Source organism: Tigriopus californicus, chromosome 7 (assembly GCF_007210705.1).
Source record: "Tigriopus californicus strain San Diego chromosome 7, Tcal_SD_v2.1, whole genome shotgun sequence".
In the NCBI taxonomy this organism is placed as follows: Eukaryota; Metazoa; Arthropoda; class Copepoda; order Harpacticoida; family Harpacticidae; genus Tigriopus; species Tigriopus californicus.
This window is the reverse complement of record NC_081446.1, coordinates 8,619,905-8,637,941: the sequence shown is the minus strand read 5'-3', so window position 1 is coordinate 8,637,941 and position 18,037 is coordinate 8,619,905. Positions and strand designations below refer to the sequence as shown.

Here is an 18,037-nt window from a genome sequence, read left to right as displayed (position 1 = left end):
TCAGAGAAGGTACGAAAGGTATCTGATATTGTACGTTTTCAAAAGCATTCATGAGCTTTGTCCCAACCCAGGATTTAGGGTCAATTCTAGTGACCGTAGAGGCTTAATGTGCGTTTTGAGAGCACCTTCAAGCCCTCAAGAATCCAGGCAAGTAAGAACAATGAAGTCCACCTCTCTTCTTTCTCGGGCTCCTTCATTGTTCAATTTGCTCCCCTCAAATATTCGTAGGGCTTATGTAGGCGTTGATCCAATAGCAGGATTTAAGTCAGACTTGGACAAGTTTTTGACTAAATTTCCCGATCAACTTTATATTCAAGGGTTGGCCAGATCAGCCAACTCTAATCCGTTGGTCGATCAAATAATATATGTAGAATGAATACATTTCTCGTCTCAAACTACTGGGATTCCAATCCCAGTAGCGGTAAGGAAGTCCGCAAAAGAAAAAAAAATATCATTTGCGCTAAACGGTCATTTATTGGGAAAATGAAAGACAAATTCCTCAACATATCAAGCCCTTCAATTAACATCTGAACACCATATTGATGACAGAATAACATTAAAAGTTTCTAAAACCTGATTTGATTTATTCAGTTGATTTGCTCAATGGTCATTTTTCTAGAAATGTTTTAAAACAAATGTAACAGCAAAGATAAACCTGGAACAATATAAAAAAGAAGTTCATTGAATGAATCAAGTCGAAGATGAACAACCTTTCTAGAAAATAATGTGGCTACTCCAGCTGTAGGGTAAGGGGACTATAAATACATCAAGTGCTTGGAAATAAATGAAAGATTGTGACAAAACGTATTTCACTTTTCAATGACATTTTCAACTTGACATTATTTGATTACTACTCAATGTTGTCATCACATAACGTTTGTGCGGCAAAATGGTTTTTGACTTATGTCTTTAAGTCAACTGGGTGTAGAAAATTCGTATATGGATTGAATTAAGAAAAAAAATCGGAATACAGTCGGATTAAGCAGATCTATCTCGGATTCGGATTATGATTCGGATTCATTGGATTGGGCAAATCTCTCGGATTCGGATTGAGCAGAACAATTCGGATTCGGTCGGATTGGGATTACAAAAAATCCCTTCGGATCGGATTCGGAGGCCCTGTCGGATTCTTTTTCTGTTTTTTTCCACGGGCTTTTCTAACCACTACAGGGAATGTAATCCCAATTACTAATAAGATGAAAGGTTATAATTCGTCTATTTATTTTTTTTCAATCAATTGATTCAATGCAGAGCGCTATTGTGTACCTCTTTCGCTCGTGATGGGAGCCCTAGACGAGGTCCTTGAAGCTAAAAAGCTGACATTCCGGTTCGAAACACATCACCAATCTGAATGCGTTATGTGGCGCTGCAGATAAAGTTTCTCTCATGAACTGGACGTCTACTTGTTTTCGCTACTCGACAAACCGAACGAAATCCAATGGTGTCAACCTCGGTATCATTATTACGATACATTGTTTAAACATCCGCACGGGATATGAAATAGGAGGACCCTAATGGCCTCAATAAAAGCGATAAACTGCTCAAGTGATGACCTGTTAGCTTCAAACAAATACGAACTTACAGTTCCGAGAAACAACAATTTGTTTCTTTATACTTTGGCCTAAATCCAATTCAAGCGGCCTTCTCGTTCTCGTACTAGCAAGTAGATTACTTTGTTGGTGTAATTCCAGTTAGGGTCAACAGGACTTTATTAGCTTGTTTTCAGTACTTTTGTTATTTTGTCGCTTCCCTCTTGACGGATTGGTTCTGTTCAGAACGTCCAATTGAAATTACCGTCCATATATTGAACCGAAGTCAAGTATAATCGAACCTTTTGGTCAGACATGGGCATCTTGATGAATGGGCCTGTCGAAACACAAGCAAACGCACCAAACAGTACTCTCTTTTTGTGGAATCGGAAAGAATCAAAATGAAGTGGATATTTTAGCTTGGAATATTACCCTCAATCTGTTTGAACTCGCGAAAGAAATCTACAACATACAGTTTAGGTGATACCAATATATTCGACTCGCTCATCATCGACGCATCGTCGATACTTGGCATGACCAAATAAAGACAACCTCATCTACGACAAGGAATCGCACGTGAAGTCAACCAGAAGGTTAGCCCTGGAAAGAGGTATTTATATCGCACAATCAAATCGACAAAAGTCAGAGGGCTACCAAACTCCATAAGACTAAAGTTGGATCATTTATAGCATGGTGTTAGGTTCAGGGCATTGGTAACGAAATTACAGTAATTCGTTCCTTTTTCGAAAAAGGAAGTGCAATTCAATTACAGTTCAAAATGGTGCAATTGTAACGACCCAAAAACTAAAAGAATTACTCGTTATTCGTTCCTTTTTTTAACTTCTAAAGTGGCCTTTGCTATTTCGCTTATCTCATGACAGTTGAGGAAAGTTAAGGCTCAACAGACATCCATTCATCTCACATATTATAAGCAATGGAAGTCAGGGTTGAAAATTGTGCGGGCTCTTAACTACTCTGAGGGTGTTCTTGGTTTTAAATCTTGCTGCATTTGCTACTTTATTGTTCACATATTCTCCGTTAAATTCCATTGGACTGAAGACCTAATTCAGTGTAGCAAGGAAATTCTTTCTTTGGCTTGAGCATGATGCATCAAATTTCCCAAGACTCCACATTTTCATGGCTTAAGCCATCAAACAAGGAAGCTTTACTGACTTGACAATGGCTAACACTGTTTGGCCATCATGACGTTTAAGACATTGTTTCAACCCTCAACAATCATTTCCCCATCTAGGGTCCAAATCTTGATTCCTATAAGCATTATAAAAAAGTACATTTGGAACAATTATGCCAAAATCAAATGCCAATGCTCATTTTTGAAAACAGATGATACGAATATGAAGGGTTGCAGAAGTTCTAAGAAATATTTCTCTGGTATTTGAGTTTTTCCACACTTGCCTCTTTCTGCTCAGCAAATTTGTGCTAAAGTATGATTAAATAATTATTTGATAGAGTCCCGTTCGACTAATGATTGGCATTGTCACAGGCAAGTTGCGTCCACCAGGTGTCCATCAGCGCTATATTGGGGAAAAACTACACATATGTAGCATACCCTTTTAACTAACATCATTTAGCTCTATTTTGGTATGGGAGAAGACATCATGCATGAGATGAATCAATTAAAGACTGAAAAATATGGTCAATTGATTATCGAGAATGATTCCAGATATTATGATTTTTTTGGTCAATGGTCTACTGGAACTCAAAGCGTTAGGAGCCTCGGTCACAATACATTTTCGTCACAGGGTCCGCTCAATATCAGAAAGGTTCCCCGATTCGCTGACAAGGGCATCACGTTTTAAAGCATCCAATGTGATCGGACTTGTGGCTGTGTATCGATTATTTAATTCCTCCAATGTGCCAGTTATCCAGGCATGAATCACCTCACCCATAATAAAGATCACTAGTCCAAGCATCAGTGCACCCACCACGATTAAGGTCCATTTGAAAATGATCACACACAATGGTTCCTCTTCGGACTGTTCTACAACTCTATGAAAATTTCTAAGCGTTGATTTCCGCCTTGGAACAGAGTTAGGTCCTCGACTTGGACTTGGAATGATGTCAGGGCATATTTGGTTTGAGCTGGTAATCGAAGGGACTCTCTGAACGGGATTCATCTTGTCCTCGTGTTGATCCTCAGCCTCAAGGATTCTCTTTTCTTCTTGGCCAAGATCAGTGTGAGGACGTTTTTTCACCCCAGGTGGATCGTTAGACAACATCCCGTGTTGGCTACTTGTGCTAGGGGTCAAGAGGAGATCTGTGGCAATAGTGTGATTGCTTTCACTGTTCTCCATGATATGGGAATATCTTTTGGAATGATTGTGAATGGATGGATGTTCTAAAACAGGAACTCTTGGAAGACTTGGCTTGGGATCCCGAGGAGCGTTTGCTTGTGCCATGCAAGCGATCCCTGAAAATGTACCGCCGTTTTCGCTTTTTCAATTTACTTCCACGATTCACTTCAAAGGTCGAAGACATAAATCACGTTCTTAAATGAGCAGAGTGTTCGATATTTCAGGCAACAGGTTGCAGGCGAATGACGTCATGCCAGGTCTTCGGTGGTGGTTGTGTTTTGGTCTAGTGGCTTAAAATGAGGATGGATGCCTTCGTCGTCTTCTTCTCTTACGTCTCTTCCCCGTTCTCTTGCTCATTCTTCGGTATAATGTTTTAGAGCTCAAAAGCCAGCCATTGAGTGGTATTTCGAGCTCACATGTGGACTACCGAAGTACAAACGCTGTACCGCCAGACGTCGATGTATCGTATGAAGGAACCGATACGTACTTGAGGGCTCGCATCCATTCTGCCATGCCAGCAAGCAAGAGAGAAAGAGAGATAGATATGAGCGTAAACAATGGGTCCTCACTGTTATGATGGTTGGTATCCTCATCGCCATTTCACTTTTCAAGTCATGTTGCTTTTTGGGCTTGCGATTTGTCAACGAGTAAACGAGTGGGTCCACGGTTAACACCAAAGAAACAACGACGGCCCCCTGGTTATTTGAAGTTGAGAACTCTGAAATGAATTTACTGATGTAGTAAACAGTGATAACACTTGGATTTGTATGATGCCCGTTTTGGGGTCGAGCAATGCAATACTTCATGCCACAAGGTTAAGTCGAAGAAAACTCTAGTACTTCTGGGAAGCAGGTATAGTTTTGGTTGGTTTTATGCCCTTATGATTAGCTCTGTACAAACTCACTGTTGTTGGCCAAGTCTGGAAATGGATCTCTCATTAGGAGAGTTCCCAGGTCGGGAATTTATTCGAAGGGGGTATGCAATTTTCAGAGAAGTATTTTTGCCATCGATTTTCTTTTTCTGTTTCTTGTCAAAAGCTGACGGTGATATTAGGCCAAATATTGGGACCCTTGTCTTTTCTACATTCGTTTTGATAAATAGGAAGAGCTCCAAGTTTTGAAATAGTCTCTTTTGACACGAATACAGTTATGATTAGGTAGATTGTTCCACAGTTTTGGGAACACTCCCTTCCGTGGAATTTCCGTTTTTACTGATAAACACATCATGACGACGTGCTGCAAACATTCTCTCATATCTCGATAAAAAGGTGGTATAGTATAGCAGAAAAGTGGTTACACCTTTAAAAATGTTTTACAATTTTTGAACCTTATAGATTAAGTTTTCACCCTGTCGGGAACGGAAAGCTCTGAAGAGCTTGATGATTAATAAATCAACGTCTCAAATAGACTCGCCAACCGGTGACGGGTTTATCTTTGCTTATAAACTATCAATTTAAGATTGTTGATATTCTAAAACTTACTCGTTGAACATTAGCCACTTAATTTGCAAAGTGCATGTCAGTAGTTTCCTTTATCAACGCAATTAGCTTACATTTAACTACATTACGACCGCAAAGTCCTCGACCCATGGAGAGAGAACGTTCCTTAGTATTTCACGTAATCCTGCTTGCTTTCAAACAATGAGGCCTCACTGATATGATGGAACTCAAAAGATGCAGGTGAGCTTACCCAACAACCAAAATTGATATCATTCAGTGGTAAAGCAAACTATCATAATTCTGCATGGTGTTAATTAGCCCAAAAATTGAGGACCATTTCAATTTCATTGTAAGTTTTCAATTTAGATATTCACATTGTTAAAAGTGCCGGAAACTAGTTAGAGACCAACTTTAAAATGTATCAGGAGACGAAGGTTGACCTAGTAATACCTAAACGAGGCTTTCAACGACATTCCTGGATGATTTGAAATATTGGAGCCAGGAGCCAATGCAATAGTTGAATTTGTCTGTATCAGGCATACCCAAAACTTCCAGCTAATTGGTGAAACATTTCAGTGAATGACAATAAATTTTCGAATGGAACGGCAATCATATCTTTGTTTGATTTTTTTTATCGTAGAAAAGAAATTTCTCTATCTCTATTACAATGCATAGATTTCTAGACACTGGATGTCGGACGACCGACCACTCGGCTGGTAAAACAGTACAATGGATGGTCTCCTGGGAATTGATTACAAACCGGTTTATTGTACTGTTTAGCCAACCGAGTGGTCGGTCGTCCGACATCCAGCGTCTAGAAATCTATGTACAATGTCAGAGGCCTTTCAAAAGGCAAGAACTTTGCGTCACAGTCTAATCAAGTGCAACATTCAAATCTTAGATGTAAGGGACCAGTTTCAATAACTCTTCGATCTTAAAACGAGGTTAGGCCTGCACTTTTATTCAAAAATGCATTATCATCATTTTTTTATTAACAACTACATTTTCCTTTATCTACGAGTAAACACTCTTTATACACTAATGGAAGAAAGCTCTTGAGCCGTCCAAATCATTTAGGGATTGTACCATCCAAAATGTACTCTGAAGCAAAACAGGATTTCAAAATCAAACCAAATTACTTTCTCACCCCACCCATGAGAATTAGTTCTTTCTTTTTTGAACCATGTGTCAACCTGAATTTGGCGCAAATTCCCTTAAACTTTCAACCTCCAATTCATGGAAAACTGAATTATGAAATACAAGGAGCTCATGAGTGTTTATTGTAATCAAACAAAGATTTGCTAAAAAGGGTGAAACATTTGAGAAATCGATCAAGACTGCTTGAACATGCTAATTCCCTTTAACAACTTTATCTTAGCCGCACAGAGGCTATCAAGCAAACCAATTTCATATTAATGATAAGGGCCCTCTTTATTTTTGTTCATGTCGATTGGATTGCTACATGGACTGCAATACTCAAAAGCCACCACATTACCTTGTGGACATTCACCCTTATTAAATTTGTATGCACGCTTACGGGTTGTGGTGAGAATTTTTCATGCACTCGCACATGGTTTCTACCTTGGTCCAATAGATGGATGATTTTCTAACATTTTAGCCTCAATCAGTCCTATTCTGTGCCAAGCGCTACAAACATTTGCATTGACCTTCATGTTGCAAACAGGAATTTTAATCAATAATGACATTTTCTACCAAAGCTAGGTAGTATCTTGCCTGCACACAACCGTTTTGAGAGGTTATAAATGACATTTACAAACAGTTGGTTGGTACAGCAAGTTGATCGAGCTGGAAGTGGTTCACTTGCTTAATCTAGAGATTTTAATGTCAATTTTTGTAAGATACGTTCTTTTAGATGAAGGAAAGCATCAAGAGAAGTGGAGACAAAAAGAGTAGGCCAAGAAGTAAAAAGTTATTGTAAAAAGTTATTGTTGGTGTTATTAAAAGTGCTCAAAATATAAACGTAACAAAATTACCACTTCAGTAAAAGGGCTGATGGCGAGTTGATCTTAAAAATGGTAATCTCACTGAGATCAAGAATGGCTCTAGGTCATGAGTGCTCCAAGAAAATATCTCAACATCAGTCCCTTCTAAAATTACCTCGTTCTAGCTTTTAAGCCACAGCAGTTCCAAGTTGCAATTTATCGATCAACGTTTTCAAACTTGACAACAAGACAACGAATTTTTCCTGGATAAGAAGATGCTCACGATCCTGGCCTTTTTTGATGAAACGAAACAATATCACACTCGGCCTCACCAACGGCTGTGCGTACACGTCCAGACACCTGGAACAACACGACCATAATCAGGTGATCGAGTGGAACCAGGGAGAGAATACGGGAGAGCGAATCATCTAAGAGCGCCTCCAATCGTGTTTGAGGTTTGCGTGCGTTTGCAGCCAGTGGTTCTCGCGTTACAAGTGATATCAGACATTCGCGAGCTAGAGAGAGAGAGACCACACATGCCCCTTCGGGTTTACCGATGAGGACAGCCAAGCCTTTGTTCACCGCACTGCACTGCACTCATCTCATGCGTCTCTCGCCTTTCCGCCACTCCCAACTCTCGTATTCTTGGCATTTAGCTGTGCTATTCGCTCTCTGTTCCAAGAATAAGTTATGAGAGGATCGCTTGAAGAAACGAACCAAGAGGTGAGCCATCGATTGAAACCCTCTTTTATTTGCACATCAGCCACCTAGAGGCAGAATTGGACGAAGCCAACCAGATTTGATTTCAGAGAGAGAGAGACTTTTTTTGATGGGGCGATTCCCATTTCAAAGATATAAGTTCCACGCACTCTCTTGGTGCTGGTCAAGACTCAACTTCTTTTTTAAGATTACGCTGAACGAGCCTTCGAAATAGCACATTCGTGGCAAAAGACCATAAATATGACTAGAGGGAGGAAAAAAAGGTAAAGAATTGAGGGGGAAATCTTAAACTAAACAATATTCCAACAAATTCTCTACAGATATGCCTTCATAACAATTGATGGGCTGAGAGACTCTGAACAAATGCAATCAAATCATTAAATATTTGCTTTGAATATTTCGAGATGTTTTTATATATTGTGGTGTTGTCTACATTTCCTCAAATTCAACGATATTTTTCGTTTCAGACGATCCTAAAGTTTGTCTCGTTCTAGTCAACTTTGAATATTGACGTTTGCAGCAGTTTTTCAAGATTTGTTGCAGTTTAATGTTGTAGGAGTTCCATTTTTTGCCTTAGAAAATTCTACTCTGTTTTCAAAATTGTATGTATTGCATTCTGATCTTGTCTCGTTTTACAAATAAGGAAAACCAATGCCTTGCCAAAATTTGAACTACTTCATGACTAGGATTGAATCTATAGAAGTAAATAACCAAGTGATAAAATGTAATGTCTTGCTCCAAGGGAAAACATTCCCAATAGCAGTTAATAAGTCCTAAGAAATTGCAAGAGTCTTTGAAAGCATTTGAAATCTTGATCCTTTTGAGGAGTAGGATACATTGTAACATCAGCTTGGCTCATACGAAAATTTCATTGGAAAGAAACTGATAAGTGGGATTGGCTTTTTGGAGTAAATATTAGCTAAATATGAAATAATATAATATAAATATGATAGATATAATATTTTCGGCCCATTTTAACGAGTCGAACACGTTTATAAGATAAATTTGCAGCTGGTTGATACTAGGCGTGCTCTCAAGAACTCCCGTCTTCAGGTGCATTTTTTGGTGTGAATTCGGGCCCGTTCTCTAGATTTGAGAGAACGAGTGAATTCGTGAGTGGTCTGTGCGCCTGGTTCTTAGGTCTGGGAGAGTTTCTCTGTCCTAAAGAGCGAGATTTTGACCTCCAAAATTCGAGGTTAACGGGAAAGACAAAGTACAGCAGCTTGGAAACGCTTTCGGAGTAAAATTTGAGCTGCGTTTAGCTCATCGAGAATTAAAGAACCTTCGTTGGAATGTCCTCATTAGACGCAGGCAAGACGAAAACCAAAACAGGTCCGTGCTTCAAATGCACGAAATCTGTGGACAGACGATTTGCTTTAGACGGCGATTGTGACACCTGCGAGAGACTGTTCCACTCCGACTGCATATCACTAACTGAGATCACCCTCAGAGAACTGAGGAATGAGGGATATCCAGTGAACTGCGATGGCTGTAAACATGGGTGCGGAAAAGTCATGATAGCCGTAAAGAATCTGGAGAAAAGAGTCCGTGGGTTGGAGGAAGGAGATGTTGGACTGGAAAAGAGGTTGGCGACACTAGAATTAAACGACGGCGGAAACTCTTCGATGGCTGTCGATGAGATGCTACGAAGGGAAAGATCCAGGAACAACATCATCATCCATGGTTTACAAGAAACAGGCAAATCGGATTCCGAGGCAAGAGAGCTGGATCACAAGTCTGCTGAGGATATTATGGAGCTGACTCTCGGCTCAGGGACTGGAGCCCGTCCAGCATCCGTGAAGCGAATTGGAGAGTCAAAGCGGGGAAAAACCGCCCGCTGCTGATACAATTGGGAAGGAATGTTGAGAAATCATTGGTAGTGAAATCGTGGATCAAGCTGAAGAAGGACGGGACTCTTCCTACAAAGTTAAAGGAAATCAAGGTGGGCGATGATCTGACACGGATGCAGCGGAACATTTGGCGAGACTTTACGAGGAGACGGACAGGGAAAACAAGGATAGGACGGACGGAAAAAAATGCATCGTCGCGGACCCAAGGGGAATCCCATTTCTAAAAGCAATCGATGCAAAAGCAGAAAGAAGACGGGATTTTCAAGGCAAGAAATAACGGAAAAATCGAGGATTTAACATTTCTAAAGGAAACGGACACGGCGAGAAGGAACTGAGAATAGCATTTTGGAACATACGAAGAGGATTCTGGACAAAAGAGGAAGAAGTCAAACGACTGATTAAGAAACAAGGACTGGACCTGCTTTTCCTCTGCGAGACCGGCTTTTTACCTCCGGCTGCTTCGCCAGGGTTTCTTTACCCTGGCTGTTAGGTATCATTTCCACTTGCATCCGATAAAGCCCGTGCCGTCTTCCTGAATCCTAGACCTGACAAGTATGAATTAAAGAAGAGGGATGATCATATGAACGAAAGCATCACATCAATCTGGGTCGACATTGTGGATATGCAACGCGAAAATTCCAGAAAAATTACAATTGGTGGTATCTACAGGGAATGGTGCGACAAACAGCGTAATACGTCAATACCAAAACAACAAGTACGACTGCAAAAACTGTGCGAGAAACCTCTACACCTCTCGCACCTCTAAAAAAGCCACACGGCTTAAATATTTCTAAATACAAATACAATACAATGAATGGTGAAAACACAAGTACCTTTTAAGAAAATTGTTCGAAGGCTTTTTATGATGGTGCGTATAAATGGCATTCTTAAAATTTTACCAAGAAAAAAAAAGGTTCTCAAGGAAACTTTTATACGCCAGCCACACCCACAGATGAAGAACCAAAAACTGACACGGGACTATAACACTGCCTATCGGCAATATATAGGGATGATGTGATGTCTAGCTTCACTGGTCGGGCGAGGTTCAACCCACCGACCCCTCCGACTCTAGTAACCTCAATTGCAAAATGTCAAACCCAAGAAAAATAGATGGCACCTCATTGAGGACAAACAATGTTTATCTGGCTTCTACAGTTTCTCTTTGATCTTGGTAACCTATTCTAGCATTATATATGCAAGCGGTGATGATATTGGCACTTTCTTCCACCAAAAATCCGGCAACCATTGATAGGTACGTCAAGGATGAACCATGTGTTAGTAAATAGTACTCAACTCGAGGTGACATGAGAAATTTACTTCCAAAATTCACAAATATTTGCATAACAGATCTTTAAAGAGCTTGAAATTCAACTGTAGAGGCTAAGCATTTAAATTGCGGCGGTCAGCTTGAGTGCTGCCACCAGAGGATATATATTCCACTTGAATTCGCTGGGGAAAAACATGAAAAAAGAGATCGCATTTGTACGAGTAGAAAACCTCACCGAAGGGGTATTCACGCAATACAGAAGAAAAAGTTGAATTCCAAGTCGAACTTTCAATAGGTTCAAACATATCATAAAGTGATGCACATATCGACCTCAATTTCTGGCTAAAGACATATTTCTTCCTCCGCTGCGATTAGCCGGCTTATCAAATACATCAAAACAATTGTGTTCACGAAGAGCTTGATCGTGGTCAGTGATTAAGGCGATCATCCTCTGATTGCCGCCTCCAATGACCTCGATCTCGATGATGGCCTCGCTCACCTCGTCGACTATCTCTACGGTCATGAAAACGATCCCTGCGATCTCTGGGATAATTGCGATCTTCCGAAAAGCGACCGCCACCTCTCCTTCCTCCTCTTCGTCGATCGTGTGGTTGATGTTGGTGCTCATGGTCGAACTGTTGCTCCCCATGCCTCCAAAGCGGTTGTTCATTTGGGGGTCCTTCCCAATGATCATCTTCTCGAGCCCAAGGCTGGTTTTGAAGGACAGGCGGTTCAAAACCATGCATCCATGGGCCTTGCTGTTGCGGTTGTTGATGATTTTGATGTTGCTGTTGCTGCTGCTGCTGCTGTGGTTGATGATGATGTTGGGTAAGAAGGTGTGGTGCACCATTTGGGTGCCAAGAAGATCCTCCCCCTCCCATGTTCGGTAAAGGATGTTGAGTGTGAATTCCAGATGCGACCGGGTAGGGTGGCACGGGCGGCATCGTGATGCCGGAAAAATGAGGTCCTTGAGTTGATAAGGACGTTCCCGGATACGGTGGAACTTGAGACTTGGGTAACGACTTTGTTGGATTGGTTTCCATTTCTTGCACTTTAGCCAAGAGGTCGGCGTCCGTCATGGAGCTCAAAGTTGACGAGGGAGGAGCCTCTTTCTTCCTCGGGTCACGCGAATTCGAATGGCTTTCATTTGCACCTCCACCAAAGAGAATGCTGGAGATTGTGCTCGGGAGACCTTGAAACCCTGGGGCAGCTTTGGCTGAGGCGTCCAAACCAAAGGCAGGCCCGGAACTCTCAATAAGCGGCTTCCTTTTGTCGGCCTGGATGACCGTGGGATCCCCTTGACCGGCAAGAGACGCAATTTCGGCCTTTTCCCGGGCAATCTCTGCGGCCAGTTTTTTCAGCTTCGCCGCGAACACGTCATTCGGAGAATGAGGGGGGCTAAATGCAGAATCTTCATTGGTGGTAATTTTGGTTTTCTTCTGAGGTGGTTCGTCACGTTCTTGTGCCTCATGGTCTTCGCTTGGGAACGCCTTTTCAGGATCATAATCTTCCTCATCTTCTTCAGAAGCTTGATCCGTGAACATATCCATATTGCCAGCCTTGGCCGGGTCGTACTCTTCTTCTTCCCCTTCGTCTTCGTCTCCGTCGTCAACGTCGATGACTCTCACTTCGACTTTTCGCTTCTTCTTGGCGGAAACATGGATGGTTGCTTTATGGGCTTGTTTGCCATCCTTACCCGACGAGATCGAAGGGGTCATAGTCTTCGATCCCACTTTGAGTGCGGAGCGCCTGAAGCCGGACGAACCGTCGGGACGAGTACGAACGGTGCGAACTATCAAGGCCAATAATATATTTCCCCTCACGGCTTCGAAACCGGGTGGATCAAGCGGACGAAGGCAATCGGGCAAATCCATTTCAGACTCAACCGGAATGATGTAACAATCCTTGACCATTTTACTACAATTGCCGATCACACCCAATCGTGCTTTCTTCTTCAAGTAGAAAAAGAAACTATCGTATCCTTGTTGCTCTACTTCGGAAGCGGCCTCGAGCCTTATTAATAATATTTCTTTCGAGGGCACCTCAGCAAGATCGACAATGTATTTCCAAACTGTATCAGGGGGAATGCGACCTACTACTTTGAGAACCTCTTTGTCCAAATCCTGACGTAGGAAATCAGACACCCCTGAAAGACCAAAAGCCTTAATATTGAAGTTTGCCACGTCTGGCATATTCACGAGCCCATGCCAAACCGGGTTAGACGAAGGGGACAAGGATGCAGATCCTTCATCGCTTTCGCTGACAATAATTTCAGGCGTCTTAATGTGCACGGTGGAGGAGACTTCTTGCGGGGGCGATGATAATTGTGTGGGACTGCCGGTTTCGACTGGTCGAACAGATTCAGTTCGAGTACCAAGGCCATCAAGACCATCACCTCCCGAGGCCATAGTTTGATTGAATTCGAAGATGGCTTTCTCAGCTTTGGCCACTTTTTCCGAAAACTCCTTTTGCCTTTGTGCCTCTTCCTTTTGCTTGGCAGATCGAATTTTTTGCATTATTTTATCCACCGACTTCTCATCATTGTTCGATGCTTTTTCTTCGGGCTGTATCTTGACCATCGATGAACTCGTGGATATTGCGGTGGAGTCCCTGCCAGAAGAGGAGCGCTCCTTGGACTTTTCAGTACTACTTTTACTACCATGCTTGTGAGAATGATGACGATGGCGTTCCTTGTCAGAACTGTCTGAGGATTTGTACTCCTTGGACGACGAGCTAGATGACTTGTCCTTGGATGACGAAGATGAGGATCTATCCTTATTCCTGGATGAAGATGATTTGTCCTTGTCCCTGGATGATGATGATGATGATGATGATTTGCCCTTTTCCTTGGAAGATGTGGATTTGTCCTTTTCCTTGGATAATGACGATGAGGATGTTGTGGATTTGTCCTTGCCCTTTGATGATGAGGATGATGTGGCTTTGTCCTTGTCCCGGGACGATGATGATCTTCTGTGATGATGATGATGATGATGATGATGACTGCTAGAGCCTTCTTTGTCTTTTCGCGAAGAGGATTCGGACTTATGATTTCGGCTACCATCTTTCTCGCCGCTGTTAGTAGTTGACACATTCATCTGTAAAGACAAGCTCTGTCACTGTTAACCGAAGGCTGGATTTTTTTTTAAATCTAGCTAAATACCCACCTCGTGGCTCGTTTCTTTGGCAGTCTCAAGTATTCGTTCTTCTTCTGGCATTTTGACATCGTTCACATTAACCGACCCATCTGTCTCAATGATTTGCTCACCCTTGTGGCTTTTGACAACGAGTTTGTTGCCCATGGCCATCATCTCGAGTTCGTGGGATTTGATCTTTTCTATATCATGCTTCAACTCGGCCTCCCTCCACTGCTGAAGCTCTTTGCTGGCCATCTCCTCTGGACTCATGTCCACCAATCTCTTGGGACCTATCTTTCCTGTCACGATCTTTCGGAACAATCCGATGTTCTTTGGGTCCTTGATATTAAAAACAAGTCGTCGATATTGATTTTTGTACTTGAGGCCGACATCTTTGTTGAAAATATCATATAGTTCTTTTTCAATAGCATTCACTAGCTCTTTCAGTTTTTCCTCGTCCATTCTAACGTCTTTGCTCCTTTCTAGCCTGCCTTTGAGGGCATCTAAGAGGCCCTTGCAGGCGTTTTCTCGCAAAGCCTTGACGTCTTTAGGTTTTGCAGGAGTCACCACCTCTCCTTTGGGCACGTTTGAGGCTGTTTTTCGGACGGTCGGATCGTGATGCCGTTTCGACACCACTGTATTGTGCTCATTGGAGCGTCGACGGGCTTCCAAAGCCCGCTTCGCGTCTTGAGCCTCCCGTTTCGATTCCGATTTACGATTGGAGTCTTTCAAGGAAGCCTGCAGAGTCTCTCGAGCGGCTGAGAGACTTGATAAGGCCATGGATTTGTACTCGGCTAGTTTTTGGTTGACTTCGTCCGAATTCTTCGTTGCTTTATCGTGGGGAGGAATAATCTTTGGACCTCGTTTTGATTTTTCCGCGTGGGCATGAGATTGCTTCTTTTGTGACCTGCGACAACAATCAGGGATCGAGTCATCTTGATTTTCAATGCCATGGTTATAATATAACATAAAACGACCTACCCATAAAACTTGGATGTGGGCATTGATTTAGGGATGACCACATGAAATTCTGTGTGTTTTCTCATCCATTCAGATAACGTCTTAATGGTTGGGGCACTTGGTCCACTGAACATCTGGTTTGATTTAGGATTCATGACAATAATCTGATTTGTAGTAGAAGCCTCATTGTTCGTCTGAAAATGATATTTTTTGTTGTCTTATACCTAACTAATTACATCGCAACTCATGAAGCGGTCACTTACCTTGCACGCAAATGCTTTTTTGGCTCGTTCCACATGGGCTTCGATGCATTTGTCTGAACAGTAAAGAGAGTGCTCCAAAGGAGTCTGATCGCACTCAAAACAAACTTTTCCTTTCGGCTTCTAAAATGAGACCAAAAAAAGAAACAACGAAATAACATTGACTTAGGAGTTACCATCAACAATCCTCACAAACCTTTTCGAACTCTGGCATTTTGGACGAGATATTGGCCACTGCTTTGCCGGAATCTGTGCGCTTCAAAGGAGATTTCTTCTCAATGTCGTCATCTTTCTTTTCGATCAAAGCCTGTTTGCGGGCTTCTTCTCGTTCCTTCAACTTTTGGGCCAATTCGATTCTCTGTTTCTCCTCTCGAGCTTTTTCTTCGTCAGTTTTGCATTTCTCGCACCGCCATTCCCGTCCGTTTTCTTCCATGTTCTTGCCCATCTTCTTGGTGATACCCACACATTTACCGTGGAACCAATCGAGACATTGATCGCAACAAATCATGAAACGATTGTTGTGCGGCTGCTGACAAACGCACCAAAGACGTTCGGGATCGTCTTCAGAGTTCCAGCCGTCACCTTCGTCGTCCTCGTCATCATCCTCGTCGTCGTCCTCTTCGGCACCGCTCTCTACCAGGCTCTGGACCTTGGCCTCAGGCTTGGCCTCGTCCTGGAATTCATCCTGAACATCGACAATGCCCTCGACAGGCAACGACACGGGAAGGGGTTCAGAGACATCGTCTTTTTTCACCGGGGTAATTTTGGCGGTGGATCGAGACACGTCAATGGTGACAAAATCCCCTTGAAGGTGAGCTGGTACCTTGCGCTGTCGTTTGGGCCGCCCAGTAGCCACCGACGTTTGAATGGGCGTCACGGGGCTAGACACTACTTCGGATGATGGGATAGAGCCAACTGAGTCGGACTTGACAACGGCTGTGCTTGGACTCTCATGGGGCTGGGCCCAGGCTTCTTTTTCTTTTTTGAGGAGGGCTTGATTCTCCATTCGAATGCGCTCAGCCTCCTCCTTAATTTCTTTATCCATTCGGCGTTGGCTGCGGCGTTTGGGACGACCCTGGACTGTCTCACTTGTCGTAGGTCGAGGTTCATTCACGGGCGACTATCAAAAATAAATCAAAATATCATGAGGTCATACCCATTTCTCGAGATGTTTTCGATCTGGAGGCGGGGACGAATCGTCTTGATCTGGATGAATTTCATCATAGGCGAACTTACCGCGGGTCGCTCTGGCGAGACGTTAAATTCTAAGGGGTTAGTCGAAGCCGTTAGATCCGGCGTCAATTCCGAGGTCAAGATATGATCCAACGGGCCGTGCTCGTCACTCAGCATGACGTGGCCCAGCATGTCTTTGGCCTCGGTGGACTGCAATACACTTTCTAATTGGCTGATTTGTTCTTGATCCAAGGTAATAGAATTGGAGGCCGGAGGCAAGGTCGGATCCTGGTGAGTCTCCACCAAGGTGGCATGAGCCAAGAGGTCCCGCAACGTCTGAGCGTCACCTGAGCCAGCAGCTCCTCCCCCTGGACCTCCTTGGGTTAGATCTAAGGTCTCCATATCAGAGGGCACAAATTCGGCCGTGTCCTCGAGGGTCGGATCACCTAAATCGGCCGGGTGGCCGGCCTCCCCAGCCTCGTTCACTCCGCCCAGTCGCACAATGGTGACTTGGGTCGAGGGCTGATTGGAATCTATCAGAGAAAAGGACCAGGACAATGACACACACACGACTGACTGGCTGACTGGCTAGCTGCTAATAACCTCAACTAAAGGCTATTGAACATTGAACAATGAACATGAGCCAGTGACCGTAAGAATGCCCTGACTAGCTTACCAATGATGGATTGAAGCACATGTTGGTCATAGAACATCTTTTGATTCTCATCAATCATGATGGTGACGGATTTCTCCTCGCCTGAGGGCGAATCAACCGCCACCGGTTCCGCAGGTTCCTCGGTCTCCATCATCATGAATTCACGGGCTCAATCAGAGCATCAAGGCCGATTCCAACCAGCCAACACGCACTATCCGATCCGCTCTTAAAACCACCAAAACATATACACCCACAATTCAGAACCGATCGATTCAATCCCTATCCAGTGATGGCGGGATGAAGCAGGAATCAAGGAGTGGGTCAACCACCGAGGGAGCAACCACCCTTTAAACTCCCCTCGACATGATCGATGAGCTATGGGTAGACAATGGGACAATGGGCCTCAGTGCCAACATCACAACAATTTCTCGCCCATCACAACATCACAACGAGGCTCGATCCTGGAGTCCTTCCTTCCCAGCCCAACCGTGAGAAAGAGCACCAAGAACACGAAGAACACGAAGAACACCCACGGCTAAACAGCAGACGGTTTCGCTTCAGTTAGGCCAAAAAAAACAAATGAAATGGGTCAGGAATAAGTTTCGTCGGGCTTCGTTTCCCCGCCACGGCCGATACAATAAAACACCAATGTGAGAGACAAGCTGGCCAAAAGTGAAATGCTCCGTCAATCACTAGATGAAAGCAATGATGGTATCGAGATGAGGCCAACTGGACATCAAACGAAAGCAAAAATTTGGCCTTCAAGATTGTTTCTTTGGCGATGGTGTAACAA

The 18,037-nt window shown here is 43.1% G+C and overlaps 1 protein-coding gene and 1 long non-coding RNA gene across 2 annotated transcripts; both read right to left on the bottom strand.

Moving 5' to 3' along the window:
- Positions 1–3,181: 3,181 nt before the first annotated feature.
- LOC131884042 (uncharacterized) lies at positions 3,182–8,054 on the bottom strand. The gene is made up of 2 exons (XR_009373679.1): positions 7,401–8,054; positions 3,182–4,562 (listed from the first exon to the last, which is right to left on the bottom strand). It is a non-coding gene; the product is annotated as an uncharacterized LOC131884042 (long non-coding RNA).
- A 3,035-nt stretch (positions 8,055–11,089) lies between these two features.
- Positions 11,090–17,775, bottom strand: LOC131884196 (death-inducer obliterator 1-like). The gene is made up of 7 exons (XM_059231891.1): positions 17,266–17,775; positions 16,653–17,122; positions 15,613–16,536; positions 15,420–15,539; positions 15,178–15,350; positions 14,227–15,103; positions 11,090–14,157 (listed from the first exon to the last, which is right to left on the bottom strand). Exons 1-7 carry the CDS (start codon positions 17,399–17,401, stop codon positions 11,491–11,493), a joined length of 5,367 nt encoding a protein of 1,788 aa, XP_059087874.1. The 5' UTR covers positions 17,402–17,775; the 3' UTR covers positions 11,090–11,490.
- Between the last annotated feature and the right edge of the window lie 262 nt (positions 17,776–18,037).